This window comes from Populus nigra, chromosome 5 (assembly GCF_951802175.1).
Source record: "Populus nigra chromosome 5, ddPopNigr1.1, whole genome shotgun sequence".
In the NCBI taxonomy this organism is placed as follows: Eukaryota; Viridiplantae; Streptophyta; class Magnoliopsida; order Malpighiales; family Salicaceae; genus Populus; species Populus nigra.
In genome coordinates, this window is record NC_084856.1 from 17,666,750 (window position 1) to 17,687,827 (window position 21,078).

At 35.8% G+C, this 21,078-nt stretch overlaps 2 protein-coding genes and 1 pseudogene across 6 annotated transcripts; 2 read left to right on the forward strand and 1 right to left on the reverse strand.

Moving 5' to 3' along the window:
- The first annotated feature begins 114 nt into the window (after positions 1-114).
- LOC133695439 (myosin-1-like) lies at positions 115-11,252 on the forward strand. Of its 4 annotated transcripts, none has more exons than XM_062117443.1 (25): positions 115-340; positions 433-532; positions 1,022-1,775; positions 1,953-2,054; positions 2,139-2,282; positions 2,367-2,517; positions 2,631-2,658; positions 3,524-3,689; positions 3,828-3,891; positions 4,016-4,029; positions 4,109-4,193; positions 4,473-4,576; positions 4,698-4,836; positions 5,592-5,710; positions 6,077-6,229; positions 6,324-6,413; positions 6,729-6,806; positions 7,480-7,638; positions 7,934-8,140; positions 8,454-8,659; positions 8,778-8,916; positions 9,358-9,487; positions 9,612-9,758; positions 10,023-10,090; positions 10,399-11,252. In XM_062117443.1, exons 3-25 carry the CDS (start codon positions 1,407-1,409, stop codon positions 11,056-11,058), a joined length of 3,522 nt encoding a protein of 1,173 aa, XP_061973427.1. In that variant the 5' UTR covers positions 115-340; positions 433-532; positions 1,022-1,406; the 3' UTR covers positions 11,059-11,252. The 4 variants fall into 4 exon arrangements, with proteins under 4 accessions (XP_061973427.1, XP_061973428.1, XP_061973426.1 ...); XM_062117444.1 differs by having other exon boundaries at positions 1,396-1,775; XM_062117442.1 differs by having other exon boundaries at positions 115-532.
- A 2,142-nt stretch (positions 11,253-13,394) lies between these two features.
- Positions 13,395-14,707, forward strand: LOC133695443 (senescence-specific cysteine protease SAG39-like; annotated as a pseudogene).
- A 1,964-nt stretch (positions 14,708-16,671) lies between these two features.
- Positions 16,672-21,001, reverse strand: LOC133695441 (uncharacterized). 2 transcript variants are annotated; one of them, XM_062117447.1, is made up of 6 exons: positions 20,746-21,001; positions 19,690-19,816; positions 18,663-19,415; positions 18,444-18,549; positions 17,202-17,407; positions 16,672-17,060 (listed from the first exon to the last, which is right to left on the reverse strand). In XM_062117447.1, exons 3-6 carry the CDS (start codon positions 19,412-19,414, stop codon positions 16,793-16,795), a joined length of 1,332 nt encoding a protein of 443 aa, XP_061973431.1. In that variant the 5' UTR covers position 19,415; positions 19,690-19,816; positions 20,746-21,001; the 3' UTR covers positions 16,672-16,792. The 2 variants fall into 2 exon arrangements, with proteins under 2 accessions (XP_061973431.1, XP_061973430.1); XM_062117446.1 differs by having other exon boundaries at positions 18,663-19,566.
- Positions 21,002-21,078: the final 77 nt, after the last annotated feature.

Here is a 21,078-nt window from a genome sequence, read left to right on the forward strand (position 1 = left end):
ATGAAAAAGTGGAGGGTAAAATGATAATTTAAAAACCGACCTGAGCCGTTAAAGATCTACCTCTTAAATTCGTTTGGTACGTAAAAAATTACAAAAATTCAAACATCAAATAAAAATTTTAAAAACAGAAAGAAAAATAAAGAGAAAGAGAGCTTTCTTTCCTTCTCTTTATTGTTTTTATTTTATTTTATTTGTGAAGCAGAGAAAAAACAGCTTCTTCTCCACAAGCCTGCCTGCTTCTGCCTCCCATTCCAATTTTCCCTCACCTTTTCGCAATCCAAACGACACACCACCGCTCTCTAGCAATAGTTGCTGCTTCTGCTGCCGCCGCTTTTGAGCTGTTAAGTTGTTTGCCTTTTCTTTTTCTTTTTTACAGAAAAAGAGAGCTTCATTTTTCATTGTTTCAACTTCACTTTTTTTTTCTTGATTTAGTGAGGCTTTTTCTTGAGATCGACCTTCCAGCGCTGAATTAATTTGCTTTACTGAGAAGGGTTTTTGATTCTATGCAAAGCCCATTGTAGACTTTGTCAAGGTATGTGAAGAGAAGCTTCTTTCTCTCTCTCTCTCTCTCTCTCTCTTTTAAGTTGTTAAGTTCGGAGTTGAATTTTCTTTTCTTGTTTCTTTTCTTAACTTTTAATGTTGATGAGTGTTGAAAATGCGAGTTTCATATTAGATCGGTTATGATTCAGCTCATTTTGTTTGCTTTCAAGTGTTTAAACTTTATTTGGTTCTTGAGAAAGTAGAAGAAAATGAAGGAAAATGGAGAAAACCTGGGTTCTTTGATTTGCTTATTATTTTGTTTTTGGTCTCTAGTGGAGAAAGATTCAAACTTCACTGTTCAAAGTCCTCATTTTTTAATTACTTCGATTATATTTTAAAATTTCGTTACCTTGCTTAAAAGCATAGACAAGTCGAGTCTTACAATATTTTTTGTTTTGTTTTTAGATATGATTTAACCTTTTAAGTGAATTTTTTTGTTAAGGAAGGTATAAAAGTTAGTTACTTTGCTTAATGTTTGCAGAAACTAGAAGAGTTTTCAAGTAATTGGAGTTTGAAGATTGGGGGTGAATTTGAAGATCAGTGAGAGATGAAAAATTAGCCATTTTTTAATTCGGGATTTGTGAGAAGTGTCTGATAGGGAAGGTTCATTTTGATTTTTCTTTCGAAGGACTTGAAAAGATTCTTAAGGTGTTGAGCTTGTCAATGGTGGTGACTTAGTATCGAGGGAGCACTAGGGTCGGTTTCTAAAACTACGGTCCCCTCCATTAAGCTGTAACCAAATAAGTTCAAAGTGGGGTCTCGTGATATGACTTTTTTTTTTAGAGTGAAAAGCTAAAAAGTTACCTTTTTAATTGTTCTTTTATCTCATTGCATCTGTGGGAGCTCAATCGTCAGGATCAGAGAAAATGTTGCAGAAAAAATCTCAGGTCTTGCCCTCTTTCCAGTCTATCAAATCGTTGCCAGTTGATTTTAGGTTTGTTGGTTCTCCGACATCAGAACAATCAGAAAACGCAAATTTGGTAAATAGCAATACAGCCTGTTTGAGTGTTCCTGAAAAAAATGATCTAGAGAATGGTCTTGTCGAGGGAGCTGAGGATAGTGTTGGCAATGCTGTCATTGAGGATTCACCTTACAGTCAAGCTGCCATCTTGGTTGAACAAAGACCTTCTGTGGGTGATGACGATTTGGATACTGTGCCCACACCTTTGCCCTTGGTATCAACATTTCACAGGGAGCGCAGGTGGGCTGACACCAGTTCCTATGCTGCAAAAAAGGTATTGTGCATGAATGGGATTAGTTTTTGTTATGATTATGCCCAGTCTTTTGCAGCTGAGGATGCATAGTAACATTGAGGTTGTTACTAAATTATGCTGAAGCCATTAGGATTTAAGTTGATTAATTAGCATTCAACTCATCAATCTTGTTACCTATGTTTAAGTTTACTGTTTCAGAAACTTCAATCTTGGTTTCAACTTTCAAATGGGGATTGGGAGCTGGGGAAGATTTTATCAACTTCAGGGACCGAGTCTGTCATTTCCCCTCCTGATGGAAAAGTAAGTAAAATTAATCTTTGAAGGTGTTTTGTGGTATAAATAGTTGGGGATATGTTTAAAATTGACTTGCGTTTCAAATTATAGGTTTTAAGGGTGAAAACTGAGAGTCTTGTTCCAGCAAATCCTGATATCCTTGATGGTGTAGATGATCTCATGCAACTTAGTTACTTAAATGAGCCATCAGTGCTGTACAATCTTCAGTATAGATACAACCGTGATATGATTTATGTAAGTGTTTGTATCAGTATTATATTTGGTTTGGAATCAGCTAATAAAATACCGATTTCCCGTAATTCTTTGATTGCAATTTAGACAAAAGCAGGGCCAGTTTTGGTTGCCATCAATCCTTTCAAGGAAGTTCCTTTATATGGAAATAATTACATTGAAGCATATAAGAATAAATCTATGGAGAGCCCACATGTGTATGCCATTACAGACACGGCCATCCGGGAAATGATACGAGGTGGTTTAATTTTTCATATATTTTAAAAGATTTATAGTTTCAGTTTGTTTGTGAACTTCTGAAATTTGTCATATTTCCGTGGAATTCTTATTCCCTTTCCCCCCTCTATCCAGATGAAGTAAATCAATCTATCATTATAAGGTTAGTAAAGTACAAGAAATTAAGCTCTCTCCCTCTCCCTCTCTGCTTTTTTTTTTGCACTTCTTCAGCTTCAGTTACTTGCTCAGCACTTTCTATCTCGACTAAATTGTTCATCACATTGCATTCTTCTAGGAAGTTTGAATAGGAACTCACAATGTGGCGTGCATTCTTCTAGGAAGTTTGACTAGGAACTCCCAATGTGGCATTTTATAGATAGTTTATATGACGATTTGCAACCATGCATTGTTCAGACTCCTCCTATCCATTTGAAGTTTGCAAAACAGTGTCAATGTTCATGTCAAAAGTTTGGTGGATTTTCATCTGGAAATGTCATCTTGAGATATATAAGCTCATTATTTATGTGGAAATGAGTATGAAGCTACTAGAGAACATAATGAACTTTAAATATGACAACTTCCTTGTATCTCAATGTGTTAGAAATAGTCATTCCACTAAAAAAATGGGTAGAAATTTTAATAACCTAGCCTTATGGGTCTACTTATGGGTCTACTTATATTTGAGTGGCTGACGCTATCAGATGAAGTATATTCAAGTAAGAAATTTTCTCTTTCTTCGAACTCCACTTGGTCATGTACTTCTTACTTTTATTTATCTTGTGTGTTTCAGATTTTGATGATATAGATTGTTAGTTTTTGGATGGTTTTCCCTCTCATGGTTCTCTGATGTGCAAGCATGTGCCTCCCTTTTGTGTTCTTTTAACCAGTTCACCACTTACTCAAAATGATAAAGTACCCATGCATACCATCCAATAAATGGCACATAACATGATAGACCAAAGAAGCACAAGTTAATAGCGTTTTTATTACCATGCACACATCTGAGTTTGATTTCATTTATTGCCCAGTGGTGAAAGTGGAGCAGGAAAAACAGAGACAGCGAAGATAGCTATGCAATATCTGGCTGCTCTTGGTGGTGGTAGTGGGATAGAATATGAAATATTGAAAACGAATCCTATTCTAGAAGCTTTTGGTAATGCAAAGACATTGAGGAATGACAACTCAAGTCGCTTTGTAAGCTCCGTGTTCTTTGTGTGAACATTTTAGTATTCTTTGCTCTTTACGTTAAACAACTGGTATTGTGAGATGACGGCACTACTATCATCCAGAATTAAGTTTTAATTATCAATATTCTGGCTGGACATGTTGCAGGGAAAGTTGATTGAAATCCACTTTAGTGAAACTGGAAAAATATCAGGTGCCAAAATTCAAACATGTAAGATTGCTTGAACTACCGATGTCCTTTAATGGCATTGAATATACTTTCTGGTTCACTTTTTGGAAATTTTGTTACTGACTTTGAGTTATGATTCTACATTTTGCTCCTGTTTGGTGAACAGTTTTACTTGAAAAGGTATTTTTCCATTCCCTTGTTGGATATTGCCTGCTTCAGTTTTGCTATTAGTTGCCAATTTAATCTATTAAATAAACAGTCCAGAGTCGTCCAATGCATGGAGGGTGAGAGGTCATATCATATATTTTATCAGCTTTGTGCCGGGGCTTCACCTAAACTTAGAGGTATGTACTACCATGTATTTTTCTCAATGTGTTAAAAACTTGATGCATATATTAAGATCTCACCAAGTTTGTTTTCTTTTAAAAAATTATTCTGACATATCGACACATCCCTATGTAACAATAGCAAATAAATCCTAATAATTATGATAATAGTGATGATGATTTCCAGCGAGCTTTGTTATCTATGGTATTTTTCCCAGTTTATTACTCATCATTTGTTATGCAATAATTCTTTTTCTTGTTCCTTGGCCTTTTCTGCTGTTTCTTTTATGAGCACAGAGAAAATAAGCTTGAAGATTGCAAGTGAATATAAATATTTGAGACAGAGCAATTGCTACACAATTACTGGTGTCGATGACGCTGAACGCTTCCATGGTGTTATGGTTCGTTTTTGGCTTCCCATTTTCCTGCGTAGTTGCATTTATTTTTCAATTCTTTCACTTCTCCTATGTTGAGATTATATTTTTCACATATCAACTTGCTTATGGCTCTAACAACTTTCAGGAAGCTCTGGATATTGTTCATGTCAGTAAGGAAGACCAAGAGAGTGTATTTGCAATGCTTGCTGCAGTACTGTGGTTAGGAAATGTCTCGTTTTCCATTGTTGATAATGAAAATCATGTCGAACCTTTGGCAGATGAAGGTAAGATTCTTGCTGAAGTTAATTTGAATTACATCCATTAGTGTTGGATGTTTAACATATTAAATTCATCATATTCGTTGTTCTTGTCAATATTATTATCCTATGTCATATATGTGGCGAGAGTTATAAGTTTTTATAGAAGAAAAGAGAAAAACTGAGATTACAGTTATCCTCTTGCCTACATCAAGATGTTAGGAAAGCTGGAACTGTCAGAAAAAACTGGAACTGTCAGAAAAAAAAAACCCTTGAAGGAAAAAATAATAATCTTAAAAAAAAAGGTACTAATGTTCAGAAGTGAATCTAGAGAAGAGTTTTTTTGGTTTGACAGGCCACCCTGCATCAACATGGACCATTAAATATAAACGACAGCTGAATGTATTTTGTTAGTTATGGATGATTTGACAGATATCTAGTCATGAAGGATTAGATTTCAGCACAATAATGAAAGCAGGCTGACAATGCTAACTAAAATGCTGACCTCCCAAGTAACAAAACATGCAATAGTTACTGCAATAATGCTATTGCAGTTTGTTTCATTTATTTGTGAGGAATAAATACAACTTCAGTTATGTTCTATTTTATGTAGTATTAGTTCCAACAGCATCTAATATTTGATTTCATTGATCCTTCTTAGAGTGATTGTGCTCATTTCTAGGGGCAAATGAAACTATGTTTTCTTTTAAAAAATTTATTGGTATGGTGCCATCAGCTTGTGAACAAATTGTTGCACTGAAGTTTGCATTTTTCATGTTCAGGTCTAACCACTGTTGCAAAATTGATTGGCTGTAATGTTGAGGAGCTTAAGCTGGCTTTATCTACTCGCAAAATGAGAGTCGGAAATGATACAATTGTCCAAAAGCTATCCTTATCACAGGTTAGAAAATGTAAAAATTTTTCTTTTGTTATATATTTAAGGGGCCACTGAATATTGGATTTGGCACACTTACATATATGGGAAGGCAACATTTACATGCCTCTCATAAGTAATGGTTCTAAACAAGTACATTTATCCTTTTCAAACTTTCACTTTTAAAACATCATTATTGAACCGTCCTTCAGTCTGTCTGGTGGTGGTTATCTTTTTGAAAATGGAATTTGAAAATATGTATTGATATGTATGGACACGATGAGCTGTCTGTACTTGAGCTCCTATTAATAGTAAATTTGACGGGATGCTTTTTTTCCACGAACTACATAAAAAATATTCAGCTATGAACAACTTTTGTCTTCTACTTTTCAGGCAATAGATACAAGAGATGCTCTGGCCAAGTCAATTTATTCTTGCTTGTTTGATTGGCTTGTTGAACAAGTCAACAAATCACTTGCAGTTGGTAAAAGGAGAACTGGCAGATCCATCAGCATTCTTGACATTTATGGATTTGAATCATTTGAAGTAAGTTTTGTCATCGTCCTACTGTGATGATCTCTTTGTTTGTGGGTTGAGTTTTCATTTATGACATTCTATGCTATTTACTTTGTCGCTGTAGAGGAATAGTTTTGAGCAATTCTGCATAAATTATGCAAATGAGAGATTGCAGCAACACTTCAATCGTCATTTATTCAAGTTGGAGCAGGAGGTAAGCCTCTTTAAATATCTTACAAGACTCCTGGTTTCATATTTGAACTCAAGGCTATAATGTGAGAGGGGTCGCTTAAAATTTTACATTCAATAGTGAATGTGCCACCTATTTCGATGTTGGTAGCAGAACTTCTGGCTCCTTGGAAATAAAAAAAGGTTAAGAATTCTTAAATAGCATTATGCTGGATTACTAGGGGTCTCAACATCTATATATGGCAAACACAGCTTGAGACTCAAATTTCTGTAGCCTAAGCAGTTAGAATGTATTACCAACAATTGCGGTGTGTTTTTACAAGATGTTCTTGTCGACCAGGAATACATACAAGATGGCATTGACTGGACCAAGGTTGATTTTGATGATAACCAGGACTGTCTCAATCTTTTTGAAAAGGTACAGAGTTGATCACTAGAATGTTTCATTCATGCTCTTTATTTTTTTTTTATTGTAGTGTTGGAACTATAAATATGTACTTCTATTGTAATATAATGTTTCTAGCCTGTTGAATATACCTTGATATGACATGTAAATTGATGTTCTGGTATCCGCACCACATAATGTTTTGAGGACTATATGCAGACCTGATAGTGATTTCTGTCAACCTGTACTCTTTTGCATATGTTAAGAAGGATAGGAATCCCATCAATGTTGCATTGCAAGTTTCTTACTCTGTCTTCTTACAAGTCAACTGAGAGTATTGAGGTGCAAATGGGATAATTTCTGTTAACATGGTTAGGGAAAGAAAATGGAACATTTTTTTTTAGAGTTCCAAGATACTGGCGAGAAAAGCTACCAAAGCTGACTCCCTTCTTCTTACCAGTGTAGTACTCATTTTATCTTTCCAGTTTGTGAAATAGAGGAATGGAAAACCCGATACAATGACTTTTTTGTTTAAAAAGTTAACAAATATGGATGATCATTCACAGAAAACATGGTTTCTTAATTATGTTTACTGCATTAGTTCTAATGCTTAAGTTTCATAGTTGGAAGGCTTGAACTTTTCTCAAATTTCTTCTGCTTTTGAAATTTGAGTTTATTCAGTGTGGTCCTTTTATCTTATATGCAGAAACCTTTGGGGTTATTATCTTTGCTGGATGAGGAGTCCACCTTTCCAAATGGAACAGATTTGACATTTGCCAACAAGCTTAAACAGCATTTAAACTCTAATTCTTGTTTCAGAGGAGAGCGAGGCAAAGCCTTCAGTGTCAGCCATTATGCGGGCGAGGTATTGGCCTTTTAGTCAATGGATAGTCCATTGTGCTTTCCTTCTGTTGTGAAAAATGTTTATATTGGTCTGTTCATTTCCTTCTGATCAAAACTGACGGACAGATTTGTGGTGCTATTTTAATGAATGCCATTCTTCATATCCCTTGTACTTAGTATGACTCAGCTTTGAATGATTGTGCTTCTGATTCTTTTATTTTCCCAGAAGATTATGGTAATTTAACAATGTAGGTGCCATAACACTTTGGTATTCAGAAGACTACCTCATTTAATTCTGCTACTGTGTTGAATTTCAGGTGACTTATGATACAACTGGATTTCTGGAGAAGAATAGAGACTTATTACACTTAGACTCTATCCAGCTTCTCTCTTCATGTTCATGCCATCTCCCTCAGATATTTGCTTCCAATATGCTTACACAATCTGAGAAACCTGTAGTCGGTCCTTTATATAAAGCAGGTGGAGCAGATTCACAAAAGCTAAGTGTTGCAACAAAATTTAAGGTATATTGCTTTTTTGTTGTTTGTCCCCGAATATAATATTTGAAATTGCGATGCTCTAAGGTTTATATTGGCAATGGATTACTTTTCTCAGATTTCCATTGAGTCTAATGATGTAAGGTTTTGTTCACTATTTTTGAAGCAAGATAAGGGTTTTGTTAGCCATTATTCATTGATGATCCAGTATCTGAATCATTGAATCCTAATTGTTAGAAAGCTTATTTCTTTTAATATTGTTCAGCGCAGATGAGTGTTAATGCTAGATAACAATCTAGCTTCTGCTTGTATTCTATTAATCTGGCATTTCGGTGTATAGGGCCAACTGTTCCAATTGATGCAACGTCTAGAGAACACAACACCACATTTCATACGTTGTATAAAGCCTAACAACTCGCAATCTCCTGGATCGTATGAGCAAGGACTTGTATTGCAGCAACTGAGATGTTGTGGAGTTCTTGAAGTAGTTCGTATATCAAGGTCTGGATTTCCTACCAGAATGTCACACCAGAAGTTTGCCAGAAGGTAAAGAAAATTACTATTTTAACTTGATGTGACAGCTTCCAAATTTGTCCTATTCTGTGGCATTTTGTACCTCATTTTACTATTGGGATGCTGATTGCCTGACATGATTTTTCACCAGATATGGTTTTCTTCTGCTGGAAAGTGTTGCTTATTCTCAAGATCCACTGAGTATTTCGGTTGCAATTCTTCATCAGTTCGATATCTTGCCAGAGATGTATCAAGTTGGCTACACAAAATTATTTTTCCGAACAGGACAGGTGAAATGGAGAATCCGCATATGCACACAAAAAACACATGTGAAAACCTACATGCAAATATCTGCCAGATGTTCATTATACATAGCTTCTTTGAGGACTTTTTTTTCCTAGAATAAATTGTAAAAAAGCCATTTCAATCCAAAAACTCAAGTTGGGTGAGGCTCTCATAGTGGTTTTATATTACTCTTTAATACATGAAAGCCCCCTGGACTTGAAACATGCATAAGCCCACTACCTTGTGCTTAAATTTATTAATTTAGTTAAATAGAATGGGGAGATGAAATTCAAACTCTTGAATGCTTTGTTGTTAAGTTGTTGAGTGAGGCTCTAAGAATGATTTTATATTACTCTTTAACATAAATACCATGTAGAATATCAACCATTAATTACTATTAAATATAATTGTTGAACCATTATGCTCATCTTTTACATTCCATTCAGATTGGTGTGCTTGAGGATACAAGAAACCACACGCTACATGGTATTTTACGTGTTCAAAGCTGTTTCAGGGGGCACCAAGCTCGTGCTTACCTCAGGGAGCTCAAAAGAGGAATTTGCGTTCTACAGTCATGTATTACCCTTTCTTTTCTAGTTTGAACCTCTGTTTGCTTCCAAGCATCATCATTCATGCAAAGGTAAACATAAAATATTTGAAAGAGTGCATGTGAAGATGACCTTTTCATTCCTTCATGCAGTTGTTCGTGGAGAGAAAATCAGAAAGGAATATGCAGTCTCACAACAAAGACATAGAGCAGCCGTTGTTATACAAAGACATATCAAAAGCACAATCTGTGGGAAAAAATACAAAGACATGCATCAAGCATCAATCATAATACAATCAGGTAAACTTGAGTTCTGTTCCTGAATTGCAAGTCTAGTGCTGCAAAGTAAGATATTTTGCTCATCTGAATGCTTGAGTTCAGAGTTTGCAAAGTACAATCTCTGAGTGGGTTCCTGGACATTGTGCTCAGTTGGTTTCAGTCAACTATTGAGAGATTGTTTACATTTTCTGTATGAAAATGCTGAAACTGAGCCTGCTTTGCTGTCTCTGCTTCAAATAATAAGATTCTCTGTCAATTATTCATGATGTCTGTGCTATGCTGCAGTTATTCGTGGATGGTTGGTGAGAAGATTTTCGGGTGATGTAGGATTATTGAAATCTGGTGCAACCAAGGTACCTATCCAATCTTCACTTTCCTTGATCTCCTTTATAACTACCATTCATATGCTAATTTGCTCTCGGTTCCATATTTGTTTCACTATTGAACATGGCTAGATGCATGTCTATGAGCTTCAGGAATATTATCCCATACCAACGCACTGGATTTGGTTCATTTAACCATTTTAGTATTGATCATTTCTTGTCCCCCACCCCCACCCTGAACCACCTTGTGTGATTGTTTAGTCTTTCTTTCCTAAGAGGACAGTTCATATTGGAGTCCCTTGTCTTGAGATACAAAAACAATTTCAATTTCTCAACAGGGCAATGAGTCAGATGAGGTGCTTGTGAAGGCGTCATTTCTTGCTGAATTACAGCGACGTGTTCTCAAAGCTGAAGCTGCTCTTAGAGAGAAAGAGGAGGAGAATGATGTTCTTCACCAACGGCTCCAACAGTATGAGAACCGTTGGTCAGAATATGAGTTGAAAATGAAGTCCATGGAAGAAGTGTGGCAGAAACAGATGAGATCCCTACAATCCAGTCTCTCCATTGCAAAGAAGAGCCTAGCCATTGATGATTCTGAGAGAAATTCTGATGCATCTGTCAATGCAAGTGATGAGAGAGAGTTTAGCTGGGATACAGGAAGTAACCATAGGGGTCAAGAAAGTAACAGTGCTAGACCGATGAGTGCAGGCTTGAGTGTTATAAGCCGTATGGCCGAAGAATTTGAGCAGAGGAGTCAAGTGTTTGGTGATGATGCCAAGTTCTTGGTAGAGGTAAAATCAGGTCAGGTTGAAGCAAGTTTGAACCCTGACCGAGAGCTCAGAAGGTTGAAGCAGATGTTTGAAGCTTGGAAGAAGGATTATGGATCGAGACTACGGGAAACAAAGGTGATCTTGAATAAGCTCGGAACTGAAGAAGGTGCCCTTGACAGGGTGAAAAGGAAGTGGTGGGGAAGGAGGAACAGCACGAGATATACTTAGATTACTTTGTTTGGTGGTTAGCTCCTGGCTATTTAACATCCGAAAATTATATAGCAGAGAAAAATTGTGATGACTTCTTTTTGTACAAGCGATGTGGTGATGGCAGAGCCTCCTGGTTCTTATCGATGCCTAAATTAAAATGTACATCATTCTTTTTTATTATCACACAAGTTGAAGAAGCAATATTTTCTTCCCATGGCGGTGTCTATTTCCTGGTTATTTTTTTTTTGGATAATTATAGAAACCCTCACTTTCCTTCTATATTTTTGTTAGTTATATTTTTTATCCTGAAAATACATTATTGTTGACCCTACTGCAAGGTCTCTCCCTCACGTTGCACCCACACGCACTTAGAGTGCAGCAAGCCTCCTTCAATCCCCAACCTGCATAGATATTGAACTCCATCAATCCCTGTTTAAGGAGTTGGTCTCAAGTTTTATAGGTAAATCTGGAAAAATTAAAATTTTAATATTATATATAGGTTATACATATTAAATAATAAAGTTTAAAAAAATATTTTAAAAAGTTTTTTATCTCCTGTTAAAAAGATATTATATTAAACTTTTAAATTAAAGTATTTAAATTAAATTTTTTTTTATCCCATGTTAAAAAAAAATATTTTTTTTCTTAGAAACATGAAATATATATACTAATATGTTTCAAATCTCACATTGAAAAAAAATAATTTTTTTTCTTGAAAACATAGAGTATATATACTAATAATTTTAAATAACATATTTTCTTTGAAAAAAAAGATAGGTCTCGCTCGGGTCGCGGGTTGACCGGGTTTAGCCAGGTCGTTATATCGACCGGTCTTTTAATAAACCTAAATCAATTTAGTCCCCGGATCAGCTCGTCAAACCGGACGTGTTTAACAACTAATGTCTGCAAGCTTTCAACGTGACAATGATTAATAATAATTTCAGTTTTTGCAGAAGCTATTCATCGTCATTGGCGATGTTTTTCTCATGTATATGTTATTTTTTAATTTTTAATATTAACATATTAAAACATTAAGAAATATATATATATATATATATATATATATATATATATATATATATATATATATATAAAACTTTTTAAAAACATTTAAAACGAAAGCAACTTCACTCATAAACACATCAGGCAGTTCCTTCACAAGGTAAACCCCCTATTATTCCATGCATTGTTATTCTTGATTGTAGCTACCGTAATGGTGGTTCCCAATATATCATCTTTAACCTGTCGCTCAATCATCGTATACCCAACCTAGACTTCCTATGTTGATCACGGATCAAAGAGTGGCTATGGGTAGGATCTATAAGAAGGAATTCCTACTCTTTTCTAGTGATCTAACTAATCCCACCATATATTGAAGTCTTCAAATTTCTTTACAAAGAAGAGGGTCTGTTATTGATGAAGAAATTAATATGTTACTGTTAGCTAGTCATGATGGATGTTGATTATTGTGTCATGACATGATTCTTATGCCATGCATGTATTGATGGAAATGTTGGTCATGAGGAGTATCATTGGCATAGAAAATAGTGTATCGATGGAAATGCTGGTAATGAGTAGTATTACTAGCGTAGAAAATAGTGTCTGTTCTGCGTAGAAAAACTCCTGTGCATGTAGAAAAAAATTATGGTTCTTACAAAGAAGAGGCTTGTAAGAACCCACAAAAAAAATACGAAGAAAATGTGTCAATACAATATTAGACCATCTTAGTTGGTATCGAATGAGTAGAAAATTCCTGCCATTTGGGCAGCTGAAAAATTATTATTAAAAAAAAAGCTTAGCAACATCACATGTCTTAAATCTAGACTCGATGCCTAAAAATCAGTGTATGTTTCTTGTTTCAAATTAAGTGTTTATCTTGAACCTTAGTCACAGTGAACTAGTAGTCCAATAACATGTCTCGAAGTCCTACCTCTCAGAGACAATTGCACTAAAATGTTTGCTGATTGCTTTAGTTGATCTGATGCAAACCATTCCCATGATTTGAAGAAACGGCACGGTAACAGTGTCTTTGTTTGCTTCTGCTTGTAGATCATTTCATGCCAAAGAATAGGACGAAGAAAATCCCCTGCTAAACCATTACTTCATGCTGCATTCATAAGCCATACAAAAAAGAAGTCGGAATTAAAGGGAAACATTTCGAACATCATCGGGGGTAAGAATCACAACATTTTCAAGGGCACGCAGACTTGAAAGGCAAGCCTTGAAATATTATAAGCACAACGGTATGAGCAGATGCACTATATAAACCTCAAAAGATGCAAAGAGATAAGTGTGCTTGCCTGCTTTCTAATTCCTTCACTACTATAGTAGCTGCTACCACTGCCAAGTCTATCATGAGGTTCACAAAACAATCCCATTTCATTTGTCTGGCCTTGCTCTTCGTGTTGGGAGCTTGGCCTTCCAATCTGCCGCTCGTACCCTCCAGGATGTGTCCATGTACGAGAGGCACGAGCAATGGATGGCTCAGTATGGACGTGTATACAAGGATGACGCTGAGAAGGAGACGCGTTACAACATATTCAAGGAAAACGTTGCACGCATAGATGCGTTTAACAGCCAAACCGGCAAATCTTACAACCTCGGTGTCAATCAATTTGCAGATCTTACAAATGAAGAATTCAAAGCTTCACGTAATAGATTCAAGGGCCATATGTGCTCTCCACAAGCAGGTCCTTTCAGATATGAAAACGTTTCTGCAGTGCCAGCTACCATGGACTGGAGAAAGAAAGGAGCCGTGACCCCCGTCAAGGACCAAGGACAGTGTGGTAAGCGCCCAATTCTTTCCTAGTGAGTACTGATAACAACAACATCTTACAGAGGGATACTTTCTAACTCCTTTTCTTGCGCTGTATCAAAATTTAGGTTGTTGTTGGGCATTTTCGGCAGTGGCGGCAATGGAAGGAATCAATCAGCTCACAACTGGTAAATTGATCTCCCTTTCAGAGCAAGAGGTTGTTGACTGTGACACCAAGGGTGAGGATCAAGGATGCAATGGTGGTTTGATGGATGATGCCTTCAAATTCATTGAACAAAACAAGGGCCTAACAACTGAGGCCAACTACCCATATACAGGAACAGATGGAACTTGCAACACTCAAAAAGAAGCCATCCATGCGGCAAAGATAACCGGGTTCGAAGATGTGCCAGCAAACAGCGAAGCTGCACTGATGAAGGCTGTTGCTAAGCAACCGGTTTCTGTCGCCATTGATGCTGGTGGATTTGAGTTCCAATTCTACTCGAGTGGCATCTTTACAGGAAGCTGCGGCACTCAACTAGACCATGGTGTCACTGCTGTCGGTTATGGAGGCAGCGATGGAACAAAGTACTGGCTAGTGAAGAACTCATGGGGCGCACAATGGGGAGAAGAAGGATACATCCGAATGCAGAAAGATATATCTGCGAAGGAAGGACTTTGTGGCATAGCAATGCAAGCCTCATATCCCACTGCTTAATGATTCAAAATCTCTGAAAATGCCTTGATTTGCTGTCGATGATCTATAATGTATTATAATATGTAAGATTTCTCTCAGTAAATTCAACTTTGGTATCTTATTCCTAATCAAGAACTCGTGTAAGGCCTTCGATTTTAAAAAAGAAACGGGTTTGTATATGAAATCTGCTGTTGTTATATGCATCGAACATTCATCTTTTAATTGTCTCACTTAGTTGAATCTCTAAAAGTTCAAATTCTCTAACGAAACCATCCCTTGCATGCCTTTAAACTAGACCTTTTCACATTGCTCCGAGATTTTGCACCTTGAGGGGAAAAAAAGAAAAAATTAAGCGCAATCATATTCCTCATCTGCTACCTTTAGACCAGACTGTAATTCAAAAATTAACATAGATTGTTTAGTTTATCGTTGCGAAAGCATGCCAAGCAAAAGTTATCCATAGAAAGAATAAAGTTTATGGAAAAACATAAATCACACTAGATATGCTATCAACAAAGACAAAAAAGTTCGCAGGAGGCGAAGCGTAGTGGCAAAGGGCTTGAGATTTGCACAGCGGGTCTCGAGTTTGAGTCAGGACGTGTATCTCTTGTAAAAGCCTGGGACAGTCGGAATTTTACTCACTCACCTGGACCCACAAAGTGCGCTTTCCAGAAGATGAAGTTTCCTCGAATAAAAAAAACATAGACAAAAAGAAAAATATAAAGATTCGAGCATGCATGCTGAATATATATCAAACTTACAATTGATATCAAAATAAAATCCTAGCATGCATATTATTCATTTAATATTTTTAAGTTTAAAATAAAAGCAAATAAATGCACTTACTTATTGAAACACTTTAAAATAATAAAACTTTTATTGTTCTTAAAAATAAATTGTTTGTTCTTAAGAGTTTATTACTCATCTTGGTTCAACCGATATTTAGATGTAATTCTAAATAAGATCTTTGAATCAAAAGTATAAAAGGTTCAATTATCTCTCAATAAAATAAATCTAAACTCTTAATTTGAGAGAAAAATTAAAATATAGAAGAAATGAAAAACACTAAAAAAAAAAGGTGAAGACGAGTGTGTAAGAATATGTAAAAAACTTGGAGGAAACTCTTTTTTAATCTTCTTTTTATAGTGAATTTTGAAAGATAAAAAATTCAAGAATTAATTATAGTAATAATTAGAATTAATTCCTACCATTATTAACCTTTAATTATCCACTATAAATCAAGAATTAAAATGATATAACTATAAATCTATGAGTTTTGAGGTGAATATTTTGTTTAAGTACTGTTAAACATGTTATAAAAAAAACTAATACGATTTTTTCTTTCATGGACTGGATAAATTAATGGGCTGAAAAAAATAATTCTTCTTAGACCAAGCTAAAGTCTAAATTTTAGTTGATGAAAAAAAATTTAGTAGCCAAAATTATTATTTTATAATAAATCTAAACTCAGCTTAAAGCCCAAGCTCGAGTCAAGCTCGCATGCACATGTGTGGGTTTTAAGCTCAAAGCCAACTTTGTTTAGAAACTTTCCCGGTTTTTCTCTGAAAATTTAGGTTGTTTTTTAGATCAATTTTAAATTCTCATTATATAAACACCAAGAAAAATTTGTTCATTTTGTATGTGGGATAAAATTCTTTTAAAGATTTTGAATTTTACTAAAATATACCAACCAAGAGTTCTTTAAGATCCATTTATTATTCATCCACACTTTGTTTAAAACATGTTAATGTTACATGTTAAAGCTTATATGTTAATAAAATTTCAACAAAGTTTCAACATTATTTAATAATGTGAACCCCACTCATAACTTATCTGTCCAATTTAAAAACATGAAGATTTTTTGAGGGATTATGAAATTAATAGATCTTTTGAAAGCTTTTGACCTTGTATTTTTTTTAGTTAAATACAATCTATTTGCACAGCCAAGTAATGAATACGATATTTTAAACTATTCAATCTTGTGTGTAAACCTTGATAATAATACTTAAATAATTCTTTACATAAAAATTTCATTTAGTTCTCTCGCTGTTGTGTTTATTTTGGTCCTACATAACTTTGGATTCATGAATCACTCGTATAAGTGATGTTTTATTAAAAGTATTCTGCTATTCAATGCAGAAAGATATACCTGCAAAGGAAGGACTTTGTGGCATAGCAATGCAAGGAAGTAATTTTGTCAGCTGTATTCGACATCTATTGGATGAAAAAGAATCTGAGCTGTATAATGTGATAAGTGGGGAAAAGAATTTGGGTTAAAATAATCGCCGCAGCAGTTTCATTTAAGAACACTTGCAACGAGTAAGCACATAGTCATCTAAAAACTGGCTGAGCTGGGTTGTATAGAGTTTTGGGTCATTTCTGAAATGATCAACATGAGGTGTGAAAACAAAGTTGCAGGCCCTGACCTCATGCCCCGCTCTTCGCTGCTCCTCTATGAATGATTCCACAGACCCTGCAGGAATGACTCTATCCGCAGAACTATAAATATATAACTGTGGACAGCTTGGTTGTCCTGATGATAATAAGCTTAGCACATCCGAGAGCCTCCTGCAGTGTTATAGAGAGAAAGGTGTATAAGCTTCCAGTCATGGAGAATTTATCGATGGCAGTAATGATAAGGATTGCATTATTAAGCATGTATCAATGTATGGTTTCAGATTTTTCCTTCGTTGATAAGAGAATATTTACCTGTTCACTGTAGGAAGGTTCAAGATCACATCGAAGAACTTTTCCAGAATTGCTAATAAAGCTGATTCAGTTATTGCAGGCTTGGGTTCCACAAGTTTTTTGCTGCCAACTAGTACCTCCACATCTGATTCTTTTGAGCTCGTATGCACTCTTGTTGCAATACTATGATTTTTCAGGAAAGCTGCAGAGAAACCTGAAGCCCAGACCTAAACAAGGGAACAAACAGGACCATATGAACTCAGAGCCGAAAGCATCCCAACTTCTGATCATATATTTGATCACCGATAACATGATCTCACAAAAGCACAGAATCCGCTGATATATAATCAGACCAATAATAGTCAATTAACATTAACAAATGTTGCCAATAAATTATATTCTGTGAATCAGAACACTATCTCCTAACCATAATAAATTAAGGAGGGATGTGGCAGCAGGGGCGGAATTGGGGTGGGCGGGCAAGGGCTGGGGCCCTGCAAGAAAAAAGCTCCCACCTTCAATAAATTAGATTTTTAGTCCTACAAATAGAAAATTTTAAATTTCGAACCCCCTAAAATTCTCTCTAATTTGGCCCTCCCAAACTAAAATTCCTAGCTCCACCCCTGAGTGGCAGAGAGCATGTGCAAATATAAAACATGAAGCTAGAACTTGAAGAAAAAAACCAAGAATTGAAAGAACAGAGTCAATAATAGTCAACCAAAAGATATACTTATAATACATAAAGCAGCATATAAATTAAGCCTTTGTTTGAAGGTCCACCCGTCCAACAATATTTGCTGCCAAGTTGGAGAAAAAAATTTGATCCAATCATGCAGCTGCATCTCTTAACAACATGATCGTACAACTAGCATTATGGCAAAATAGAAATTTCCAAGTTCAGTGAACAGAAGCAACAAACAATGGACACAATAAAATATAGATGGCAAGCAGATGAAAATGGAAGGGTGGTTATCAATAGCATGATCATACAACTAGCGTATGGAAGAGCTCAATTCCAATGAAAAAGTTGATCATAAACTTAAAATGTAAAATGAAACAAGCCAGGGTTTTCAAAGGTTTGCCAGCTACAACACCAATCATCACAGACAACACCTCCATTAAAGACAGGTAAACATGATAGAAAAAAACACAAGACATTCAGAGAGGAAAAAAATAAAAAGATTTTCATCTCCTCCACCATTCCCAACAATATATTCTTTTTATTGTCAAAACAAAACAATGAAAACAGCAAGCAACATTTACCTGAGGATCTGGGGCAGCAACAGGAGCAGAGTCCACGACGCAGCCCCTAATCCTTCCCATTAAGGAAGGATCTTGTTTCTGAAACTTCTCAAGTATAACTCCATACCTGCAAAACAGTTTATCAAACCAAGCATGTCAGGCCAACTGGCCAAGAGGTTACATAAAGAACAAGGAAAAAAAATGGTCACCGTAGATGCCTGTGTGAGAGAGAGAGCTTACGTTAACCATCCGGTATTGCTAAAAGTATGGAAAACCAGGTTCTTCCTGTCCTCTTCCAACCAATCAGCCAGATGGTTCACAAGCAAGTCAATGTCCTGTTCCGCTTTCCCACCAACTTGGTAACAAAGAATCTCGGCCATTGGAAAAGTAAAAGTAATGACATGAAATCCCCTCGAAGTGTACCACTCAGCATATTTCTTTAGATGTTTCTGCTTTGATCCTAACCACCCTAACAAAACTACCACTGTCCTGGACTTTTCTGATAAACAATCAGAAGACCCAGAAACATCAATAGTACTAGGCTCGGGCAAATGCCATCTATACAAAATATCAGGAGAGGATGTAGGAATATTGGTGGTTTTAAATGCACTTGGTTTTGGCCCTTTGGCCAACTCCGCAGACTGATACAGACTAACAAAAAGAGGAGAGGAAGCAACAGAAAAACCTAACGTACTCGGAACAAAGTTTTGGCTCACATCCAGGACTGCCAAGTTTAATTTAGGAACAGGAATCTGAATCCTAGTTACGAACGACAAAGATGCAAGCTTAGAAACTGAACTGTGAGAAACCCTTGAAAAGTTTGAATCTTGAACTGAATTAGACAATAAAGAACTAGACTGTTCCGAGGTAGAACAAGAATCAAATGATCTAAAAGATTGGAGTTTATCAGAAAAATCAACAGAAACAGAAGCTAAAGCTGCTGCAGCTGCTGCAATCACTGGTCTTTGAAGCATTCCACACAAGGAACTCATACTGAATAAACAAGAAGAAAACCTCTCATAAGCACACAATCCGATATAACAACAATCTACACAACAAAAGGCCAAGAATCCAGTCAAGCAACCGAATTTCAACTTTGGTCACAACCCGAAAACCAGGTATTGTATGTTAAATAATCAATCACCTGCACAGTAATAAGAACAATTCCATGAAAACTATTTAAAACCAAACAGGAGAATAAATATCCATGCTCATTCAAAAATCATAGAAATAGTCAAAGATGGAATATTCTATTGATGTTGTTTACCTTATTCTTTGTAAAGGGTCTTTGAAGCTGTATTCGGGCTGTCAAAAATAGTTCTCTTTTGACAGCCCGATTGATCAAACGTTAGACACCAAACAAGAGGCTTCTTTTACCAGTTCAAAACGCGTTCCTGCTAGCACAAAACGGACATGTTAATTGCTTTTAAATGTTTTTGTATTTGAAAATTCATTGAAATTATATATTTTTTAAAATTTATTTTTAACATAATCTTTTAAAAAAAACATTAAAAAAACTAATTTAAAGAAAATAAATAAATAAAGATTTTTCAAATACAAACACAGCCAAAACCATAACCGAGGGAACACTAACAGGGGGCAGAATGACAAGATGGAACCAAACTAAGTTTTCAAATATGGAGCAACCAGTAAGAACTCGCCACGTGGTGCTGCCTTGTGGTTTACAAGGATGGTGATTGATAGATATGTGGTGATAAATTCTCTCCGGCTAGTTAGGAGGCCAAAGTGGGCAGAGCTAAGAGACAGTCTTGTCCCTACGAGAAAAGGAGGAGAAGTCCAGGGTAGGGGTAATAAGAGAGAGTTCCGAGGGCAGGATTGGAAAGTTGAATTAACTATACACCGGTGGACCTAAAAGCTGCATAGGAACACGAGGCTGCCATAAAAAATTGACAGGTCAGACTCAGGGGACAGAGACCAGAGCATAAAAAACCCTTGTGGCCATACCGACCTTGATTGAAAGCGAGCTAACTCGGCCATGACTCGAACGAAAAACTCGGAGTTCTTATTCAAAACAATCTTTCTTTCTTTCAATGAATGAAAAACAAGAAAACCCAATTGAGAATATAGAGGTTTTGATTGTAAAGTCTTGGTCTTTCGTTTAAAAAACAACCCATGGCCATTGAAAGTAATGCTTTTTTGAACAAAAAACATGAAAACAGATTGAAACGTTTCAAGATTTTGCTCGAAATTTAATGATAATCCGAACGTTGAAGGCAAAAAACAAAAATTCACAATAAGCAAGAGAAAGGAAAGCGAGCAAGAAGGAAGGAAATAATACATCGAGAGAGAGAGAGAGAGAGACCTGAGAAAGAGTCGGTGTGAATGGCAATTGAGTTTGCTTCTTGTTCTCTCAATTAAAGAGAGCGAAGACAGGAATGTGTCCTTGAATTTAGGAGGGAGAGAGGGAGAGAGATTTTTGATTTGTGGGGGTATGGTGGTGGCGTTGTTGGGGTGGCTTTAAATATATTTTTCCTGGATACCGTAACTCCTCTTTATTTATTTATTTATTTTTATTTGTTTAGTTTAGGGATTTTTATTTTTTTCATTTTTTTCTATATAAATTAGGGTCACTTTTTGATTTTGCCCTTTTTAACTAAGATATATAAACTTTAACCAAAAAAAAAAAACTAAGATA